Here is a 22,531-nt window from a genome sequence, read left to right as displayed (position 1 = left end):
TTTTCATGTATTATTATTTTGAAGAAACAATCTATCTCTTCCAACAATGGACTTGGAGCCAATGGTGTTCATGCACTATGTATATAAATTGTTTAGTTATATTTAATTTTAAATTTAATCATTGATGCAGAAATATACATGTTATACCTTGCTTATAATAGCCAGTTTTCCAGTGTCATATCCCATCATGCCCAGTAGACACTTTCTAAACATGTCCCACTCACTCTGTGTCCCCACAGCCCCAGGGGAGTTCCTGGCCGTGTACCAGCGACCCATCATCTGTATGGCGAGGTCTCTGGGCAGCATGTGTTTAAGGCCTCGAATACAGAGGCTGACACCAGAAGAGCTGTTCATATCTGGTATGGTGCATCGAAACATGTGGCCGTTAGTCAGCTCAATGGTGAACCTATCCTGAATATTGTCCCTGAGAGAGTGAATAAAACCACAGCCTAAAGGAAACTCCTCAAAGTGTGAGGATTCTTCTTCCAGTTCTGTAGGGACTGGGGAGATCTGGTTTAGCTGGAAGTCCTCATCAAATCGAGTTTCCATGGCACTAGGGGGTCGACTAGAAGTGAACACACCGCCTCTGACAGGGCTATGTAGGGGAGTATTCTGGCGTAACATGCTTATTGAGATGTTCCCAAGTGGCAAGACAGGTACATGCAATCTGTTTATTTTTGTTATTCCACTGTAAACAAACAGTACCCCACTTGTGTCTAGTATTATCAGTAAGTCTTTACTCTCCACTGGCACAGCATCCTTGCAAGGTATAATGTTCACAGTTCCAAACACAAATGTTCTTAAATCATTGCTGTCATCAAACTTTACACATCGTAACTGCTGACGATAAGAAATCAAGTAGCAAATATACTGCTGGCCACATAGATCTCTCGTGAAAAATGCCTTTGAAGACTTTCCTAGTGATCCATCACGTATGGCAGGAGCATTTTCAGTCCAGATATGTTCCAGACAGATCTCTGGTGTGATTGGCTCCATCCACTCTGTTGTGGTTCCCTCATTGAGGATGGACATATTGGCAGGGGAGCGGTAAAATGACCCCGCTGACCTCTGAGAAATGACCTGGGGTGAGGGTGTGTGAAGGCGGTGCAAAGAAGTGTCTCCAAAGTTGGCAGGGCTCTGGGATCTCCTGTCACAAAATCATGCGATAAGATTTATGTTAAAAGTACACATGAACTTAAGTATCAGCTTGTTAATTGTTGAAGTCATCACAAAAGTGTAAAATAATGTATCATTAAACTGACTTGATGGAGAATGAAAAATTATAAGTACCTGTACCCATGTCAGATAAAAAAAATTGAGAATATTTAATCTTGTTACTACAATTTTCTTTTGTAAAACTAGCTTTAAAAATTATTCCCCAGCTCTAACCTGTCAATGCCTGGCTGGCTGATGGTCAGTGGGCTCTGTGAATGAGACATGAGGTGAGGCGTGTTTATGCGTCCGGAGTAGTTCCTCATCGGGGACACCATGGGTGAGGCCACCCCAGACATGCTGCCATAGAGACGGGACAGGTTGCTGCTCGACTGGTTGAAGTTCTGACCGGGGGTGAACATGTGGCTGTTGTTATGGTCCCAGGTGTTGGACACAGCTTCACACTCCTGATGGGTATGTTTAGAGTTTGTAAGCAAAGTATCCATAAATTAATTGCTTTAAGGCAAAATCTGATATTAAATACTATTTAAAACCAATTAAGGAAAAAAGAGCCTTGCTTTTTATTACCAAATATTGTTTAATCAATCTGCATGTACATTTGTAAGTATAGTAACAAATAAATATACATCAACCTGAAGAATGATTAAATCAACTGGACATGTATGAAATGATGGGTGACTAGTATAATAACATGCATGACCAACTATGAATGATATATCTTTATAATAAATTTAATACTATTTCACCTCCTGCCTTGCTTTGCGGACTTTCCAGGCAGAGTGTACTCCCGTCATGGTGTCGTAGGTGAATATGAGTGATGGGTCCTCACTTGTGAACACAATATGCCGGGTGTTATCTGTGAGGTATGATGTCTTGGTCACACCCACAGTCCCTTAAAACATCAATTACACAGTGGTGTAGGTGATATTTGTATTCCTTTAGTGTTATTCTACAGCAAACATTTTTACCGATCAGGCTATGACAGTTTATGAAATTATTTTAATAAACTAAAGGTTCAGCTTTTACAGATCCCGACAAAGGAATGGTTGAATGTCAGTTGTGAAAATATCAAGTGAAAGGTGAAAGAAATGACAGGTGCATAATATCCCATGCTTCTGACCAACATTCCTATGAAGTTTCACGAGCGTAGGGCAGAAGGCGCAATAATTTTTTTGATATATGCAGCACAAGATAGTGTTAATGACATATTCAACTCCTATATAGCCTTATATCTATTTGAAGGTCATAATTATATATTTTTATCCCCTATTTTAACACACAAAAGGATATTTGTTGGCTATGTGCAATTTGTTTTTGCTTTAACTAAAGGCCAATTTCCTTTCAATTATATGGTTTGGATTGCCATTCAGGGCAGAGCATTTTATAACAATTAGCAATACATCAGTGCAATGATTTCCATCACTGTTGACCCCCATCATCGTCTTTATCATCATCATCATCATCATCATCATCATCATCATCATCATCATCATCATCATCATCATCATCATCACTATTTTTATGTTTTCATCTACATCAGAGCTTCATCTGTATTTTTGCTGCCATTTCTACATGACCTACCTCCAGTTTTGATGATGACAGGTGCCACTTCATCTAGGGGGTGAAGCATACTGAACACTGTCGTCTGATTGGGAGCATCACTGCAAATATATTTTAGGACACATTTAAAGCTGCACACTCACAGCTATACCATTTTACAACTGTTTTGTTTTTTATCTTGGAAAGAGCAATTTTTGGCGTAAATATCTACAAACCAATTATATAAGATTGCTGACAAAAAAATCAGATCTTAAATTTTAATATTTCTGTTCGAAAATTAATGTTTTATGGCTTAAACTGTTACTAACGGTTAAAGAGGACTGTATAAGACATCATTTAAAAATAAAAAAGTTGTCAAAATGTTCAATCTGTGAGAGTGCAGCTTTAAACCTGTTGTTATTAAGATGCGAGTGATTCAATTTCAACAAGATATATTACAGCTGTTTTTGAAACTTTTTCTCTGAAAAATATATTTGTTACGGGACAACTCCAACACATCATATACACACTTGTTAGATGTTTTGGTATTGATTTGCTTATATGGTACTAAAAAACCTATGAGCTTAAATAATGTATCTTCAGTTCTGTTCTGTAGGTTTATACATTTATACTATCACAGATTGCATTTTATAATACTGTTTTGCCACGATATCCAGGCTATTCAGTACCTTCTGTTATGTCTAAGGGCTAGATATTATAAGAATCACATTGATTGAAACTACGTTTATTTCGACAGCCATATTGAAGATCTAATATCACGGAAGTACCGTGTTATCCCAGCATGCAATATAGATATAAATAGCAGACTACAGTAATGAGCATGGTTCATTCATAAGGATATTACACCTTCAAACCCCAAACTGTTTTTAAATGAAAGAGATGTTGAGGTAATAAACAGACTTATCACTACTATTAAACATTCTTTCTCTTTTTTAAGCTTTTTTGGTCATATCTAGACAAAATTGGAATTTTGGAACTGCCCTGACCAGCCCCAAGGATTAAGAAAACAAGAGCTGTGACGAATGCCCCCGAATGTGACATTGACCTATGAACAAGGTCAGTACATGAAAAGTTAAAGATCAAACAAATACATATGGCAAGTTATTTTAAATTGCCTCTGAACTTGAAAAAATACCACCCATATTTGACAACCTACATTCTTATGTCCTTATATTCAGCATTCCATTGTGAATAAACACTCAGTGTATCTTTTACCTTAGAGGTAGGGACATGGGTCTTGCACGTGACACGTCGTCTTGGTATGTCAAACACATGTGGCAAGTTATTTTAAATTCTGTCCATACAAGGGAAAATTACAGCCCGGACAAGACAACCTATACTCTATGTCCTTATATGCAGCATTCCATTGTGAATAAACACTAAGGGTGACCTTGACCTAAGAGGTAGGGACACGGGTCTTGCACCGACACGTCGTCTTGGTATGTCAAACACATGTGGCAAGTTATTTTATAATCTGTCCATACAAGGGAAAGTTACATCCCGGACACGACAACCTATACTCCATGTCCTTATATGCAGCATTCCATTGTGAATAAACACTAAAAGTGACCTTGACCTAAGAAATAGGGACACGGGTCTTGCACGCGACATGTCATCTTGGTATGTGGAACACATGTGGCAAGTTATTTTAAAATCTGTCCATACAAGGGAAAGTTACAGCCCAGACACGACAATCTATACTCTATGTCATTATATGCAGCATTTCATTGTTAATAAACACCAAAGTGTGACCTTGACCTAAGAGGTAGGGACACGGTTCTTGCACGGGACACGTCGTCTTGGTATGTGGAACACATGTGGCAAGTTATTTTAAAATCTGTCCATACAAGGGAAATTACAGCCCCGACACAACAACCTATACTCTATGTCCTTATATGCAGCATTTCATTGTGAATAAACACTAAGTGTGACCTTGACCTACGAGGTAGGGACACGGGTTTTGCACGCAACACGTCGTCTTGGTATGCCAAACACATGTGGCAAGTTATTTTTAAATCTGTCCATACAAGGGAAAGTTACAGCCCGGACACGAGTTATTGAGCCGGACACACGGACGGACGGACCGACGGACAGACGGTGCGATTTTGATATGCCCACCTTCGGGGGCATAAAATCTACAATTCTGAAACATTTTAAAGTGCAACAGGTGCAAATATCATATTTAACTCAGCCAGATTAAACTGCAAATACACCATAACACAAATAGTGAGCATAGGTTTGTTCCGTTATAAGAGACTCAAGATAATATTCAACACGTTTGGGACAGTGCAAATATGAAATGTCCTACGTCTTTGAGGTGTTGAACTCAGAGGGTGAGACAGTTCGTTCAAACAGCAGGCCATTCTTAATTCCCCACACATGGGCAACCTGTAATGTACAGAACACCGTACAACCTCTCGAATATTCAAGAAAAGGCAATGGCAGCGAGAAGCAATAGAATATCTCTTCAAAATGAATACATTTTAACTCTGTTAATCCGAAGTCGTCTGGACCCAGATTAAAAGTTTGGTTGAACAATAATTCAGATCTTACTCATTTACAATCATTAGAAAATGACAACTTTCGCGAATTATTGGTGACGCTAGATATTTAGTTGTGAAGATTGCTATGTTGGCTACAAGTAACCATGTTTCAGTATACATGTACGGTATGTTGAATTATTGTTTAATTAATGACAAATAATTTGTTATTATATTTTCTACAAACACAACAGAATGTATGTAAAACAAAATGACTGCACAAGCATGCATTCGTAACATAGCAAAGTTTATTTAACACATATTTAATAGCACTGTAAATACACTTAGTTAACTCAGTATCCTTCGGTTTATTTTTAATAAAATGATGTGATGTCTTGCTGCACATTGTTGATCCCATTGATGTGTTTCTTGTTATGTATGTTTAGGATGAGAGGATGGCAAAATCCTAGTCCAACATGTAACCATCCTCCAGTTTAAAGACTTGACAGGTGTTGACAATATCAAAGCACCCCTTCATACCTGGAAAGGCAGTGCAGCGAGGTAGTCACTGCCTCCTTCCATGAAGCAGCTAACACAGCCAGACTCCACCACACACACGCCAGGTTGAACCTTCCCTGAGGGGAAACAAACAGGGCAGTAACATACAAAACTAGAGGGGTGATGGTAGTCACTCCTTTCTCCATTAAAAGTGACCTTCACACTATCATTAGGCTGAATGTTCTCAGGGGGATACAAACAGGGCATTAAGATACATTAACAGCAATTTGCACAGGTACAGTTGCTCAAAACTTTCTAACAGACTGTCAAGCTTAAAGTGAATAATTACCTTTTTAAATATGCTGATAAAGTTTCTTATTGTTAAAATGTTTTCAAGAACTGTCCAATTCTTTCAGCTGAAAATTGCTTCAAATTAAAAAAATTGAGCCAATCCTGTCATAAGTTATCGTCTGAATACCTTTTTTAGCAAATTGAAACAGGGACATAACTTAGCAAAATCAACAAACAGAATCTTATGGTATTAAACATGTAAAGCAAAATTTGTAAACAAGTTATTGATCAGACACAATATTTTTTGGCAAATGTGAAGATGAAAAGGGGCAGTAACTCCCTCAAAAATTGGTATTTTGAAAACAAGGTCAAGATTGACTTGTCTTTTATGGTGTTAACATTTCATAAGTTATCGTCAGGACACAGTATTTTAGGCAAATTGTTAGTTAAAAACGGACCATAACTCTGCCAAAAATTTAACTAATTTTGAACAAGACCTGTAATTTGTGATGTTTAAAATGTGTACCAAATATTCTTTAAATCCTTCAACCCTTTCAGAATTTATTGTACACACACCATATTTTATGGCAAATTATAAACTAAAAAGGGTCAACTCCGTCAAAAATTAATGGTTTGTAACCAAAGTTAAACTTCACTTGCATTATATGTATTAAATATACATGTGTAATAATCATTATTCATTTCATGAACTCTTTCATGAGTGACCAACCAGCTGGCCGACTGAGAAGTTCATTCCTATATACCAAGCCACCAAAACTTTGTTCATTGGGGTTTAATATATCTCATTTCTTTTTTATAAATAAGTAGTAAATACTACTCAAATTATAGCAACAAACAAGAGCTGTCACAGTATGTGACGAATGCCCCCGATTGTGACATTGACCTATGAACAAGGTCAGTACATGAAAAGTTGATCTTGCCTTTACATGTCAAATACATATGGCAAGTTATTTTAAATTGCCTCTAAACATAAAAAATACCACCCATACTTGACAACCGACACTGTTATGTCCTTATATATGCAGCATTCCATTGTGAATAAACACCCAAGTGTGACCCTGACCTTAGAGATAGGGACACGGGTCTGTCATGCGATACATCGTCTTGGTATGTGGAACACATGTGGCAAGTTATTTTAAAATCTGTCCATACAAGGGAAAGTTACAGCCCGGACATGATAACTTATACTCTATGTCCTTATATGCAGCACTCCGTTGTGAATAAACACCTAAGTGTGACCTTGACCTTAGAGGTAGGGACACAGGTCTTGCACGCGACATGTCATCTTGGTATGTGGAACACATGTGGCAAGTTATTTTAAAATCTGTCCATACAAGGGAAAGTTACAGCCCGGACACGACAACCTATACTCTATGTCCTATATGCAGCACTCCATTGTGAATAAAGACCCAAGTGTGACCTTGACCTTTGAGGTAGGGGCACGGGTCTTGCACGCGACACGTCGTCTTGGTATGTGGAACACATGTGGCAAGTTATTTTAAAATCTGTCCATACAAGTGAAAGTTACAGCCCGGACCTGAGTTATTGAGCCGGACACACGGACGGACGGAAGGACGGACGTTGCGATTTTTATGCCTACCTTCGGGGGCATAAAAAAGAATATAACAAGAGATGTCAAATAGTAGAATGTCAAATAATTCTGAAGGATCATGTGTCTTGCATAAAATATGCAAAAACCAGTTTTTTAGTTTTTTAAAAATTAAAGTCACCATAACCTTGAGTTTCCATAATACTGTGAGCTGTGACTATGACTATTGACCCCCAAAACAATAGTGGCTGTCTAATGATGAAGGGCAACCTACCACTGCCGTGTCAGAGTCCTATGTCAAACTATTCTCCAGTTCTTGTGCTAACAAGACATGGTCCATCCAATCAACAAACCCTACTGACCTGTGCAAAGTATGCTTACCTTTAGTGTCAAGAGTTGTATAGATCTCATCTGAAATGGAACTTTCTGGAACTACAAATCTACACCAGAGTGCCTGTAAAAAATGATGTGTTTTTTTTGTTCTAAAATCATTCAATAGCACATTGATTCAAATTTGCTTAAAAACCTTTACAATATCTTAGAAAGAAGCAAGAGCATTGTAATCAGATGCCAAAATTCCTCCATTTTCTCAGTTGGTAAAGGAACATAAAATTATGAATTATTCGCAATTCTCAAACTCATAGCTATGGGCTCTGCTGCTCTTTTACCTTTTGTTTGTGGTAAAATGTTTAACAAATTTCATGCAATTATCTTTATTGTCTGTTTTATATAATAATAGCCAATTAAGCTACCTCTAATGACACCAGGGCAAAACAAGTGTTCTCATCTTCTTTCAAACAGACAAACTAAAACATACTAGAACTTCTACCAACATAACCAATGCACTATTAAAATGACAACACAGGCCTGTACTAACCTGTATGACAGGTGTGTCCATGGTGAAAGTCTTGACCACAGTCCGGCAGCCATCTTGTCCCCCGCGGCTCCAGACCACTGTGTGCCCGTTCACGTATAACTCCTCATCACAGCCTTTACTGCTCTCACCACCTCTTGACGCATTGAATGTCCACTGCTCCTTCTGAATTGTGAGAATATCTAAGTAGACTTTAAAATGCAGAATATTTTAAAATAATCATTTTTGACAGTGAGTAAATGAATTCATCGAACAAAGTTTACAGATTATTTTATCAAAATTATGAAAGCAATAGTGTTTATATTGGTTGCTTCCAAGTGCTTCATGTTTGTCACGGCAGATAGATATATCCCGTCCTCCTCCCCCCGAACTGCCCCTCTCCTCAGGAAAATTGTTCATGCCTTTCCATTATCCTGTATGGAGATGTCCCTGAAAGACTTCAGCAGAGGCAGCCCAGGCTCACTGTGTGCAACATTCTGGACCTAGCAGAAACATAACAACAGGATGTTCAATATAATCAATTAACTTTTATTTAATATTTACTACCGATATTTGCGAATAAAACTGTTTTGAATAAATAACTGTAGTCGGAGTGTAGATTAGTTACATGTATGATTTGAAATATTTGCAAAATGTATATTTTATGAACAAAATAAGTTAAAAGTTATCCAAACAATATCATGTCTTCGTACCTTTATATAAATTAAGCAAATCGTTAATCATTAAAGAAAATTAAATTTGTCCGAAAAAATGAAATCATAATACAGGAATGCGTATTATCACTGCTGTACACCTACAATGATAACAAAGACGCCAAAATCATGACAAAACTACAGACAATCATGTTCAACTAAATTGAAAGTCTGACATATACATGTGTATATACCTGTATCTGGAATTTCCCAGGATGCTGGTGGACATATTCTCGGCCAAATGGAACAAAGTCCTGGGTGTCACAGGCCGTGATCATTTCTTCAGACTCCAGGATGACCTAAACTCACATCACTACCTGCATTAAAAAGCTTGACTCTAAAACTTAGATAAAGAGATTGCTGGTTTACAAACTGTTTAGCTAATTTTGAGAATTATTAATGCAGACTTATATAACTGTTGATTCTTTTTTAGATTGTATTAATATCAAAGTTCAAAATAATATTTGGTGTTGAATCACAAGATATTTGGCCCAGGTGATTTTACGTAGTGTGATTTTGTATAAAACTAATAAAAAAACCTGTGTCTTGTGAACTAGCACAATTGTTCACTGTCCTTTAGTGAGGGTGTGAAAAACTTCCTCTGTCTTATGCATTATACCACATGTTTGTAATACCTAGCTCCAATGTGTTAACATGTTGAGAACATTTATGTACAATAAAGAGCTGTTGCTTTTACAATTCACTTGACGGAGAGTGATTTTTCACATATTTCTTTGCCTGTGTCAGACATTGCCTAAGTTCAGAAAAAGTCTCGGTCATTCGAAAGAAAATTTGCCGGTCCGACAATTTTTGTTTGAAAACTTGCTTTTTCAAAGCCTTTGCTGCTAATTTTACATTTACAACAAATAAAAACATATTAAAATATTAACAAGTTAAACTTGAACACAAATAACAGTTTGACAAAATATTATTAAACCAGCTTAATTTCTTCTGCTATCAACTAGACAGTTCATATAAAAACTTATAAAAGCCATTTTTTGACACTCGCACTTAATCGTAATGAAAATTCTGAATGGTTGATTTGTTGGCATTTGTATTTTTCGGACCGTACTGATACCGGTTATGTAATCGAATAACATGTTCCAAAGGATAAGATTATTTTTTGGAACATTTGGAACCATCATTTAAAACATTCCAATGTTCATGAAAAAAGTTTATCATTAAAGTGTTTCAAAACATTGGGCGATATATACACAGGAGTAAACATTATTTGGTAATGTATTGTAAAGGGAGGCAAATGCTGCATGGTGTTTGACTTAATGTGGTATGCATTCCGACATCTATACTACCGGAAAACGACATCGGATTTGTTAACAAATGGTTATTTGACAATGTCATTGATAAAAACGTGATTGTCTGTTAAACAAAATAAATTATTCTAACTTTTAACTGGTGTTTGATAATTGATAAAGATTAAATTTTCATTAGTTTTTACATCTGGCTGTAAAAAATGTCGGTCAGATTGACCATTACAAATTTAGTCGGTCAAGTAAAAATTTACCAGTCAGGTCCGTTGGACCGACGGTTTTCGCGATATCTGCCGTGTCCTATCTATGCTAGCGTCCTATACACAGAAAACATTCAACAACAAGATTGCTAACTGTGGCAAAATATACCTGTCCTATTTTTAGGACACCAAGTTTGGTGATAATTGGTTATAACTCTTGGGTGACTCAGATGATGTGGCTTGTTATTAAATCTGACAGAGATATTCGGCCCTTTAACATAAGTCTAAATTTGGTGTTGATCAGACAAAAGCTTCAAAAGTTATTGATCGAACAAGACCAAATTTAGGTGATTTCTATGATCTAAGGGCAATAACTCTTGAATGATTCGAGCAATATGACTGGTAATCCAACTTGTCCAAAATATTACGCCAATACACATTCTAATAAAATTTGGTGTTGGTTGGACAAAGGCTTCTCAAGGGCTATTTATACTTTGCGGAACGGAACGAAACGGAACGGAACAAACATTGAGGCACCACACGGGGCACAGCATTTTTTTACTAATATGTAAATATATTAAATAATAATAATGATATATTGAAACTGCCTAGCGAACAGTCGATCAAGGGCTTTTTCGAACTGAACCATCTGAAAACCCACTTCTAAATGGATATTAAAATCTTCGGGACTGCAAACAGTTGTTCCGTTTCGTTCCGCAAAGTATAAATATCCCATAGAATAATGATATTCTATGGAACGGAACGGAACAAGATTTATTTTTTCTTGTCAATGGAATTTTTCATCCTGGTATATTACAGGTACACGAATTTATTACATGCAACCTAGCTGTTTTCGATTTTTTTTTATTTCTTTTCAAAAGCAAGATGATATAGGTGAACTTTCTTCCAAGCAACATGATGGTGTTACACTTTGTATCAAATGACTTTGAAGCACTCAGTCATCAAGGGATATCATGCCTTTGAAATAAGACCTCCAATGACTACACCATCTTGTCTCCTTAATGTTCAACCGGAGTACACAAATATTAAGGATGTATGTGCCTGCTTAGTGTGGGTTCCTGAGTTGGATTTCTTTTCAAAGGATGAACTGGGAATGACAACTGATGACAAAAGACATTTAAAGCTAGAGGATGTGGCTGGTTTGCCAGTTGGTCATGCTCCCAGATCGTTGACACCCTACTTCAGAAACTTCATAGACAGAGGTGGCAAAGTGTCCTCAGAGGTCACAGGTGCACCTGTACCTAGCTACCCACCCTGGCCAGCTCAACATGAAGAAGGGGGTGGGGTTGTGCTACCGTGTAATTACATCATTTCTACCTCATGTGAAGATGACTTCAAGGTTCTTTCAGATGCATTAAATGCAATACGTGAAGGAGCATCAATGGAACTTGTGATGTCATGATTGTTGTAATAATAAATCAGTTACTAACATTGTAAATAGTGAGTCTTTATTTATAAAAACATATTTAAAACAAATTATTTTCAACAACAATCAACTATAAAATATCATAAAAACAAGAAATATTACCAGAAAATGTTATTTTATATTAGTTCCGTACACAATTTTTTTTATCCAACTTATAATTATGAGTTTGGCGGCTTTTCTTCATTTCATTCTGTCAAAACATAACGATATATACATGAAGGGCACCTGCAATGCTTCAGGGCACAGTTTTAGATCGCTCGGAACATTTCGGCCATGGCCGAGTTGTTACGATTGTATAACGAGGTCTATCTCGAAGCTTTGTCGGAGGAGGCCGAGTTATTACGATTGTATCGAGTTGTTCCCCTCCACATAATTGTTATCTGTGTCAGTCAACTTTCGTCTTATTGGAAAGGTAAACAACTTGTTTTAATGCATTAAATACTTGTTTAGTGCAAAATAACATTTCACTTACATGGTAGTCCAAATAATTGTACGTTGACGGATTTTTTTTAGATTTTTGATATGGCAAATCCTTCACGTACAAATTGTTTAGTCTCAAAAGTGGGTGGTTGTTCCGATCAGGATTCCGGGTTAAAGCATATAGCGCGTATAAAATATCATAAAAACAAGAAATATTACCAGATAATGTTATTTTATATTAGTTCCGTACACAAAAAAATAAATATCCAACTTATAATTATGAGTTTGACGGCTTTTTTTCATTTCATTCTGTCAAAACATAACGATATATACATGAAGGGCACCTGCAAGGCTTTAGGGCACAGTTTTAAATCGCTCGGAACATTTCGGCCATGGCGAGTTGTTACGATTGTATAACGAGGTCTATCTCGAAGCTTTGTCGGAGGAGGCCGAGCTATTACGATTGTATCGAGATGTTCCCCTTCGCATAATTGTTGTCTGTGTCAGTCAGCTTTCGTTTTATTGGAAAGGTAAACTACTTGTTTTAATGCACTAAATGCTTGTTTAGTGCAAAATAACATTTCACTTACATGGTAAAATATGAATATAACTCTTTATGATCAATTTCAACCATAAAATACTTCACTTAAAACAATTTCAATATTTTTAAAACACCCCCGTTTTTTGCACATTCCCGTTTAGACGTTAGGGATTGGAATAATCCCGTATAACACGTCTATTATTTTAGACTACTGTTTACCCGTGCATCAACCGATGGACCATTTTATTCCCTGTTTTGTTCAGCGCACATCAGGTACAAATGAACTATATCAAGGTAAGGTTCACAGTCAGCTGGTAGCCGGAGTAAATGAAGACCAAACAGTGTATGTGCCAGAAAAAAATATGACAGCGACATGAAAACAACCCCCCCCCCCCGGGTTTACAATGTAGATTTGGACAGTTCTTTCGTCCGTTTCATATTCTTATATACTTAAATGAGAAAACGTTAACGCATCTGTTGTCGTTGTTAATGATATTAGCATAACCACAATAAGCTTACCGTTCAGAAAAATTAAGTTACCCGCAAACTCCACTACTTCCGTTTCAGCTCTGTGTCGAGAAAAGCTTAGATTTTATATAAGAAAAAAGTCAAAACGGCTAAGTGTAAAAGGTACTATATGGAATCGCATCGGAAAAATGATAGGTATACTGTTAAGTAATGTCATTGTGGATACAAAAACATTTTTAATTTATGAAAAGTATGCTTGATTGCTTCGTACAAAAATATTGTATCCATGGAAAAGTATGTGTCCATTTCCCGTTTAACAAGGCTTCTGTCATGCAATATCTAAAAACATTTTTGAAAAACAGACGAGCTAAAATGTTTGTTAATGTAAAATTATTGTTACAATTATTTGCAAATTTTAATCAAAGCTTCCAAGCAACGTCGTTTTGGTTTTTTCACTATTTAATATAATTATATAATGTATTAAAATAATCTAAGATATTCATACAGCAATAGGGAATAAATATTTAGTTGGAAAGCATTATAACAATACTGTCGTTGCCGACATAACCCTAGGATTCATCCGCCGCAATTTGAAAGAATGTACAAAGTCAATCATAAGCGCCATATACTCATCCATGGTCCTGCCCTTTTCGTTATGCACCTCGCTTGTGTGGGACCGTAAAGGTGATCTGAACGCACAGACATGAGCAAGTTCAGCGGCAATTTAGCAGCTAGATTTGTACACAGCACATTCACTGATTGACACCTCCATGTTGAATCACCAAGATCCTGTGGTTCACTTTAGGCGCGCATATGCCTATCAAGTGTTTCGATGCTGTTCATGATTTATCATCATAATCGACAGAAGCACTTTGCCACACCAACAACAGAACTATAAGCACATAATAACGGAGCATATGATGTACAAAATACGACCACAGTCAGCATAGATCTACATGCAGGAACTCCTTCTTCCCATCATCAGGGATTGGATCATACCGCCAGTTCAAATTATTGGGTTAAGCTTTAGGTGAAAGCACATCTTCATAATTATGAACATCTATTTCATAATAAGATACTGTTTGTTTGTTTTTGTCAATGTAAAAACGCGGTTTGCACCATGCATTTATTGAAAAGCACATAAAATAAAAAATTATATCCTCAATACGCAGCAAGATCGAATACTTTAGTCAGATTTGCTGGTCATGCAGGAACGAAAATGGCCGGCTTTGTTTGTATTTTTCACCAGTATTAAATTTACATATTCGTTTTCTACGTATCAAACCCTTTCAGATGATTACTAAATATTATGTGGTTATCGGGCATTCAGAATCAAGAAGTCATAGTACAGGAAAGGTCCAGTATCCAAAACTGGGCCCAGTTTGAAAATGTGTACTTTATTGTACCGGGTGATAAACATAAATGTACATTTCATAAAACAAGAGCTGTCATACTAAGCAACAAATGCCCCGAAAGTGCAATCTAGTTTAATGGATTTTGCCAAAATATGCATATATAAGTAAGGGCTATTATAAACTACATGTACGAGCTTATGCCGACCCCCTTGATGGTTAACGTCAATTAAGAGTAGAGGTGTGATGCAGTATTTTTATTAAGAGGTTGGGACGTGCATCTTGCATCCGACACGTTTTCTTTATGTTCTGAACACATGTGCAAAGTAGTTTTGAAATATGTCCGTGCATGAAAAAGTGCCCAGACACGACTACTTATACTATATATATGTGCAAATATGCAGCATTCCATAATAATTAAACTCCGATTTTGACCTTAATCGTTGAAGTAGGGTCGTGGGTCTTGCATGCAACACATCGCCTTTATGTATCGAACACGTGTGTCAATGTTATTGTAAAATCCCCACTGCTGTGCATGACAAAGTTACAGCCATGAAACAGATGCTCCATCTATGTGTATATTTGCAGAATACCATATTAATTGAAGTGTGACCTTAGAATTTACGGTAGGGCCGTGGGTCTTGCATTAATGTTTCGAACATGTGGGACAATTTATCCAAAAATACGGACGGACGGTGCGATTCTAATTTGCCCACCATCGAGGACATAAAGAGCGCTTGAAAGAATCTATAAGAAGAAAATATTGTCAAAATACATTTAAAATTTTCGTACTCGTTAAAAATAGCAAAAGTAATATAGTTGAAGTTTACACTTTATTTACTGTCTCTGAAAATATATAAACTAATTAAGATATGTTTATCAATCCATCGACAAGGTTGTATTGATCTTAGTACAAATGCAATAAAACAACCTTTTAAAAGTTTTATTGATACGATTTATTTCATTGTATGCATGCTCCTTTTGGACCGGTCTTTTCTTGTACCCAATGGCTTTTTTGACTCGGCACCCGTGCGTATGGTACGGTGTTCGCATTGTGTACACACCGGTCTTACTGACTATTTTTGAGACCGGTGTGTACACATTGACGGTGTTCGGCGAATGTAAATTTTGCTATTTGGGACGTTTTGTCTTAAGGATGAAAGCGCTTTGTTGATCCTGATGTGAGGACGTAAACAAAACAAAACACGTTCTATTTAATGAAATAGTTTTATTAACTGACAAGATGTTGTCTTTAAATACAAAAAGTATTGTTATTTTGTCGACAATTATTCTGTTATGTGCATTCATTTACAAGAAAAAATCTGACACCCTTCAGAAGGAAAAAATACACCAAGTTTTGCATGGACTTTTGAGGGCCGAGAGAAAAGTTGGTGTGGATAGAAACACCCGTATTGCTTTAGGATTTGGTGGGTGTGAAGATATATTTGTTGATGCACAGGACCTACTTCAAGGTCTTAACTACACAGTCCCATCTGATCCAGAACACGTGACTGACATTCTCTCTGAGACTGATTTTACCAAGATATTCACCTATTTCTTCAAGCAAGGTGCTGCCGGGGAGTAAGTATTGAATAAATGTACATACAAGATAATATTATGCAATAAATAGTGTGTGTACACAGTAGCAAGAAAAGGTTCCATTACCACCTGGTGACTGAGGTACCTTCAGCTAAGGTCTCTGACACCATTACAGTAAGTATATATACAGATTGTGGAATAAACTCAGGACCTCTACGGTATTTTTGTAAGTAAACACCCCATCTAATCTAGCCCAACACTTGAACAGTGACTTGCAAGTGTTTTTCTAAGCAACCTGTTGATAAGACCCATTCTGAATGGGAAAGTCATGCAGAAGTAGCATTTATTTGTAGCTCCTAGAATTTTCATTCCCAAGCGTTTTTTTGCATTATTGGTGCAATTGTGCGTGCCAAGAAAAAGGTCTGCAAAGCTGTTGAAATATATGTGTGACATGTTAGAAATATATTATTTCCTTGTCATCTTCAGGCGATATGTTGAAAATGCAACCCTCTTTTCTGAGATTGCAAAAGTTGCGAGGTCTGTACCAGGGGCAAGGACAGCCTTAGGTGGAAATGCTCCGGCCATGGCTACCAGATTGGCGATGGAGGGGGCAGAAATCCTCCTGGCTGCAAGGTTCACTCAAGAAGCTTTGAAACTTATGCCAGATACCATAAAAGGTTAGTATTAGTACCTTGATAATTTTACATTCACATAGAAAGGGGTAAAATGAGATTGAACATTTCAAAACCTAATGGTATATGACGCAGACAATTATTTTTACAAATTTTGGGGTAAATAAGTGTGTCTTATACACAGTATAATATATATGGTATAAGGAAATGGCTGTCAGAAAAAAAATTAGACAAATACTTAATTACCATCACTAAGTGCACTGCAATTAAAATCAAGTGAACTTAACATAAACAATAACATGTCTTTTGTTTAGAAATCACTATCACGCTATTATAGTTTATTTTTTAACCATTAAATGTATACACTTACATGACAAAATAAAATGCCTAGTTTGCCAATCTTTTCCTTGGGATATAATTTTTATTGGTTTGTGGATTTGGTGATGAAATTTTCATCTGGCTTACACATGGCTTCGGTGAAGTGATGTTTGGAAGTACCGGTATATTAATCCCTAGAAATGGGCTTTTATTTCAATCCTTGGTCTATAATTTTGGAGAAAACTTCAAAGGCTTGGAAATTCAAAATAGCAAAACCTGGTTTCAATATTATTTTTATGGTCACATTTTCAATCAGTCTTGCAGTAAGATGAATTATTATAACATAAATCTGTTAAGTTGGCATGTTATAGTTGGCTAGCAAATTATTTCATTTTTAACACAATAGTTGAAAAATAGTTGAACAAATTGTAGAACATTTTGTATTCAAGAGACTTAGACTTCCACATTTCAGTGAATAACTGTCTATCAGATGGTATAGAAGTTCATACTTTCAGCTCCAAATTCTTAATGGAAGCCGTTTAAGTTAAATACAAAAAAATATTTCCAGTGCTTGGAAAGCCTCTGCAGGAAGATGAGCTCCACATTCTGTTTGAGTATGCAGCTGGTAGTCGATGGGGAAACTACACTGCCTCAAGGGCAAACAGGTAGGATGGTGGATCTTATTTTATTATTTTTAAATTGATGAAGAGGTTGCAGCAAAAAGTATTAATGCCTTTATAGTTAAAAAACCCCACTAACATTAGTTTAATATAATATTCTTAAGATGAGCAAGTTTGGGTTTTTATTACATCAAATTTGAATCTTTAATCATCCAGCTTCTGGTAACAATAAAATGGAAAGAAAGAAATGATATATTACGGTACATTTTTTGGAAACCATCAAACCTTAATATACATAATATTACATTTTGCGGCGCAATACTTTCAGGTTCATAATCCATAGTGACAAGAGCAACCCCTTCTTGGATACTCTCGAGGACCTGGAGGCCGTGTTGCCGGCCTTCGACCCCTCAGTGCTGGTGGTGGGTGGTCTGCAGATGATGGACAACTTCCCCTTCAAACAAGGTAAGGAATTCCCTTTCCAGTATTGGTTTATTCTGGGATAAGAAAATCTGTTTTAAAGGTCCAATTTAAGAAAAAGAAGTGTGTTACTTAAAACACTTTAAAACTGTTACTTTTTATGCCCCCCTTCAAAGAAGAGGGGTATATTGCTTTGCACATGTCGGTCAATCGGTCGGTCCGTCGGTAGACCAAAGCTTGTCCGAGTGATAACTCAACAATTCCTGGACGTATGGTCATCAAACTTCACATGAAGATAGGGCCTGACCAGTAGATGACCCCTATTGATTCTAGGGGCCATCGGGTCAAAGGTCTTAAAATGGTGAAAGGATTTTAAAGCTTGTCCGAGTGATTAATCAACAATGCCTAGAGCTATGGTCATCAAACTTGACATGGAGGCTGGGCCTGACCAGTAGATGACCCCTATTGATTTTAGGGGTCATTGGGTCAAAGGTCAAGGTCACAGTGACCTTGAATGATAAAAGGTCCGATTGGTAATTTGACAATTCCTGCACCTATGTCCCTCAATCTTGACTTGGAGGTTGGGTCTGACCAGTAGATGACCCCCTATTGATTTTGGGGGTCATCAGACCAAAGATCAAGGTCACATTGACCTTGAATGATAAATACTTGTCTGATTGATAACTCGACAATGCCTGAACCCATGGCCCTCACTTGAAGGTTCGGCCCGACCAGTAGATGACCCCTATTGATTTTGGGGGTCATCGGGCTAAAGGTCAAGGTCACATTGATCTTGAATGATAAAAGGTTGTCCGAGTGATAATTCGACAATGCTTGCACCCATGGCCCTCAAACTTGACTTGGAGGTTGGGCCGGACCAGTAGATGACCCCTATTTATTTTGGGGGTCATCAGGTCACAGTGACCTTGAAGCCACAATTTATGGACTTATGGTCATCAAACTTGACATGAAGTCTGGGCCTGACCAGTAGATGACCCCTATTGATTTTAGGAGTCATCGGGTCAAAGGTCAATGTCAGTGACCTTGAATGCGAAAATGTTGTTTGAGTGATAACTCGACAATGCCTGCACACATGGCCCTCAAACTTGACTAGGGTTTTGGACCTGACCTGTAGATGACCCCTTTTAATTTAAGGTATCATCGGGTGAAAGGTCAAGGTCACAGTGACCTTTAATGCAGGAGGTTGTCTGTGTGATAACTTGACACTGCCTGCACCCATGGCCCTCAAACTTGACATGGAGGTCCATGCATATTTCATTCAATTGTCCAAATAATCTTGACAACATGGCACTCCGTGGGGGCATTATGTTTGACAAACATCTCTTGTTCATTAAGCGATGATTTTTATTTGTAATTCATACGATTCAAAGTGTATTTGATTCACTCATTTCATTGTTATTCCAGGTGTTAGGAAAGAGAGAATCGAGAAGTTACGTGAAATGCTTGTCAAAACGGACCGTTCCACAAAAACCCACTTTGAATTGGCTTCTTTCAGTGATGAAACCCTGATGAGGGAAATTGTTGACAATGTTGTCTATTATTCTGATTCCCTTGGCATGAATGAACAGGAACTTCCTAATTTGGTCAGCATTTTAACCAGTGGTAAAATAGCCTTAGTCTCTGATTCAAAGCCAAGAATCGCTAGCGTTCTTGATCAGATGAGGGTAGTTTTTAATCTTCTAAAGAACACCGAAGAAAAAGATGGAAAACGGAAACTGACAAGACTGCATTTACACACTCTAGCCTACCAGGCCATTCTAACCCAGAAAGGATCGGACTGGAAAAACACAATGGCGGCCGCAGCGAAAGCTTCGCTCACTGCAAACAGGCACGTCTGTGGCTCCAATTATATTGATATGGAAAAGGCCAAACTGCTGATGGATGAATCATTTTCAACAACTGCAAGAGTAGAAGAGGCAAGTAAAATTCCATTGGAGGAAAACCGACCAGTATCATGCTGGTCAGAAGAGGAGTTTGATATCTGCCTGGCACCAGTACTCGTGTGTACAGAGGTTTTCCAGACCGGAGGTGGGGGGGATAACATCTCTTCTGCTGGTCTCCTCTATCAAATATAGGTGCTCAGTTGTGATAACATCTGGAGAGGAAATAAGCATAATTGTAATCATTTCAGTTATTTCAATGACAATTTAAAGTTAGATTAACATGGACTGATCACTGGCACAGGTATCTATTTTATTATTTAGAAATAATTCTTTTTTTGTCATGTCTATCTGTGTTAATAATTGCTATGATGTATTCATTACCAGTAATGTTTTGAATTATCATATATGATTGAAGTTGCTCAAAATCTGTTTTTAATTTAATACTGGTTTAAATGTCAAAGAAAATTAATGCTACCGGTATTTGTATAATTTTTTGGCCAAGTATTATACATTACTGTTCAGAATATGTTTATTTGTATTCTATCTATTTAAAATGGTGCTCAGAGTTTTTATATTTTTTAATCAGTGTGTGTGTGTGGGGGGGGGGGGGGGGGGGGGCTTGATACGAAAACCAGGGGAAATTTTGACTATCAATTAACTAAAATTTAAACACAGTATTGAGTAAATTCAAAGCAATCTAGTCTTCACACACAATTTTTATTATATTTTGGGGCATATTTACCTCCCACGGGGGAATAGAGGGCTGTGTGATATGACATGTATGGAATTGTTTGCCTTTTTAAGATACTTTTGATCATACCATTTCAATTATATGCAGAACTCTTTTAAAGAGGTTATAGTGAAATTCAGACTTAAATCAGAAATCCAATTTAAATTAATTGATGTAATTGTTAACTATAATTTGTTAAATGTACCAAGTGTTATAATGTATGTCACCACAAATCCTAATTATTTACACATGTATGACTTTGATATGATTGGGCCAATTATTGATTGCTATATCAGACGTGCTATTAAATTTTTTCAGCGCAGTTAACCAACTTATTTTGTACATGATTATTTTGGGATCAACAAAAGTTTGAAAATAGAATAAAAGTTCAGATTTAGCAGCCATCAATGACATTCTTATCGGAATAATTAGAATAATCATTGTATAATGTCGGGTATTTTTAATAAGCAAAAAAATATTTTCAACATATTATTATAACTGTTGACTACTATGCCATGCATTTATTCTTAATTTTTGTAAAATATTTGTGGGTTTTTTTTGTATGCCCCAAATGCATATGTTTTTATGGAAGTAACATTATTCTTTTTATGCCCCTGAAGGTGGGCATATTAAAATCACACCGTCCGTCCGTCCGTCCGTCCGTCCGGCCGGCCGGCTTTGTAACTTTACCTTGTATGGACAGATTTTAAAATAACTTGCCACATGTGTTCCACATACCAAGACGACGTGTGGCGTGCAAGACTCGTGTCCCTACCTCAAAGGTCAAGGTCACACTTAGTGTTTATTCACAATGGAGTGCTGCATATAAGGATATAGAGTATAGGTTGTCGTGTCCGGGCTGTAACTTTCTCTTGTATCGACAAATTTTAAAATCACTTGCTACATGTGTTCCACATACGAAGACGACGTGTCTTGTGCAAGACCCATGTCCCTTCCTCTAAGATCAAGGTCACACTTAGTGTTTATTCACAATGGAGTGCTGCATATAAGGACATAGAGTATAGGTTGTCGTGTCCGGGCTTTGACTTTCCCTTGTATGGACAGATTTTGAAATAACTTGCCACATGTGTTCCACATACCAAGACGACGTGTCGCGTGCAAGACCCGTGTCCCTACCTCAAAGGTCAAGGTCACACTTAGTGTTTATTCACAATGGAGTGCTGCATATAAGGACATAGAGTATAGGTTGTCGTGTCCGGGCTGTAACTTTCTCTTGTATGGACAGATTTTAAAATAACTTGCCACATGTGTTCCACATACCAAGACGACGTGTCACGTGCAAGACCCGTGTCCCTACCTCAAAGGTCAAGGTCACACTTAGTGTTCATTCACAATGGAGTGCTGCATATAAGGACATAGAGTATAGGTTGTCGTGTCCGGGCTGTAACTTTCCCTTGTATGGACAGATTTTGAAATAACTTGCCACATGTGTTCCACATACCAAGACGACGTGTCGCGTGCAAGACCCGTGTCCCTACGTCTAAAGTCAAGGTCACACTTAGTGTTTATTCAC

At 37.2% G+C, this 22,531-nt stretch overlaps 2 protein-coding genes across 4 annotated transcripts in view; one reads left to right on the top strand and one right to left on the bottom strand.

Moving 5' to 3' along the window:
* LOC128208848 (anaphase-promoting complex subunit 1-like) overlaps positions 1-13,598 on the bottom strand; it is a 33,968-nt gene extending 20,370 nt beyond the window's left edge. For 2 of the 3 annotated variants that reach the window (XM_052912487.1, XM_052912489.1), the window contains exons 1-11: positions 13,534-13,598; positions 9,333-9,455; positions 8,848-8,928; positions 8,450-8,611; positions 7,954-8,026; positions 5,754-5,848; positions 5,042-5,121; positions 2,755-2,834; positions 1,920-2,065; positions 1,390-1,619; positions 148-1,147 (exon numbers count right to left, since the gene is read on the bottom strand). In XM_052912487.1, coding sequence (XP_052768447.1) covers positions 148-1,147; positions 1,390-1,619; positions 1,920-2,065; positions 2,755-2,834; positions 5,042-5,121; positions 5,754-5,848; positions 7,954-8,026; positions 8,450-8,611; positions 8,848-8,928; positions 9,333-9,416 — 2,031 coding nt within the window. In that variant the 5' untranslated portion in view covers positions 9,417-9,455; positions 13,534-13,598. The remainder of the gene's footprint in view (positions 1-147; positions 1,148-1,389; positions 1,620-1,919; positions 2,066-2,754; positions 2,835-5,041; positions 5,122-5,753; positions 5,849-7,953; positions 8,027-8,449; positions 8,612-8,847; positions 8,929-9,332; positions 9,456-13,533) is intronic. The other variant, XM_052912488.1, reaches the window with a different exon arrangement.
* Positions 13,599-16,014: 2,416 nt separating this feature from the next.
* Positions 16,015-20,875, top strand: LOC128209972 (ADP-dependent glucokinase-like). Its single transcript, XM_052914253.1, has 5 exons — positions 16,015-16,415; positions 16,860-17,050; positions 17,892-17,988; positions 18,272-18,408; positions 19,789-20,875. The coding sequence occupies exons 1-5, from the start codon at positions 16,078-16,080 to the stop codon at positions 20,457-20,459; spliced, it is 1,434 nt and encodes a 477-aa protein (XP_052770213.1). The 5' UTR covers positions 16,015-16,077; the 3' UTR covers positions 20,460-20,875.
* The last annotated feature ends 1,656 nt before the right edge of the window (positions 20,876-22,531 follow it).

Source organism: Mya arenaria, chromosome 11, assembly GCF_026914265.1.
Source record: "Mya arenaria isolate MELC-2E11 chromosome 11, ASM2691426v1".
NCBI lineage: Eukaryota > Metazoa > Mollusca > Bivalvia > Myida > Myidae > Mya > Mya arenaria.
Note: the sequence above shows the minus strand (reverse complement) of the source record. Positions and strands in the feature narration are given on the sequence as shown.

Excerpts from the sequence above, each read along its gene's own strand:
- LOC128209972 (XM_052914253.1), top strand. The coding sequence starts at position 16,078 with ATGTTGTCTTTAAATACAAAAAGTATTGTTATTTTGTCGACAATTATT. Across the intron at positions 16,416-16,859 it reads AAGCAAGGTGCTGCCGGGGA|GCGATATGTTGAAAATGCAA; the intron begins GTAAGTATTGAA and ends TGTCATCTTCAG. Across the intron at positions 17,051-17,891 it reads TATGCCAGATACCATAAAAG|TGCTTGGAAAGCCTCTGCAG; the intron begins GTTAGTATTAGT and ends AAATATTTCCAG.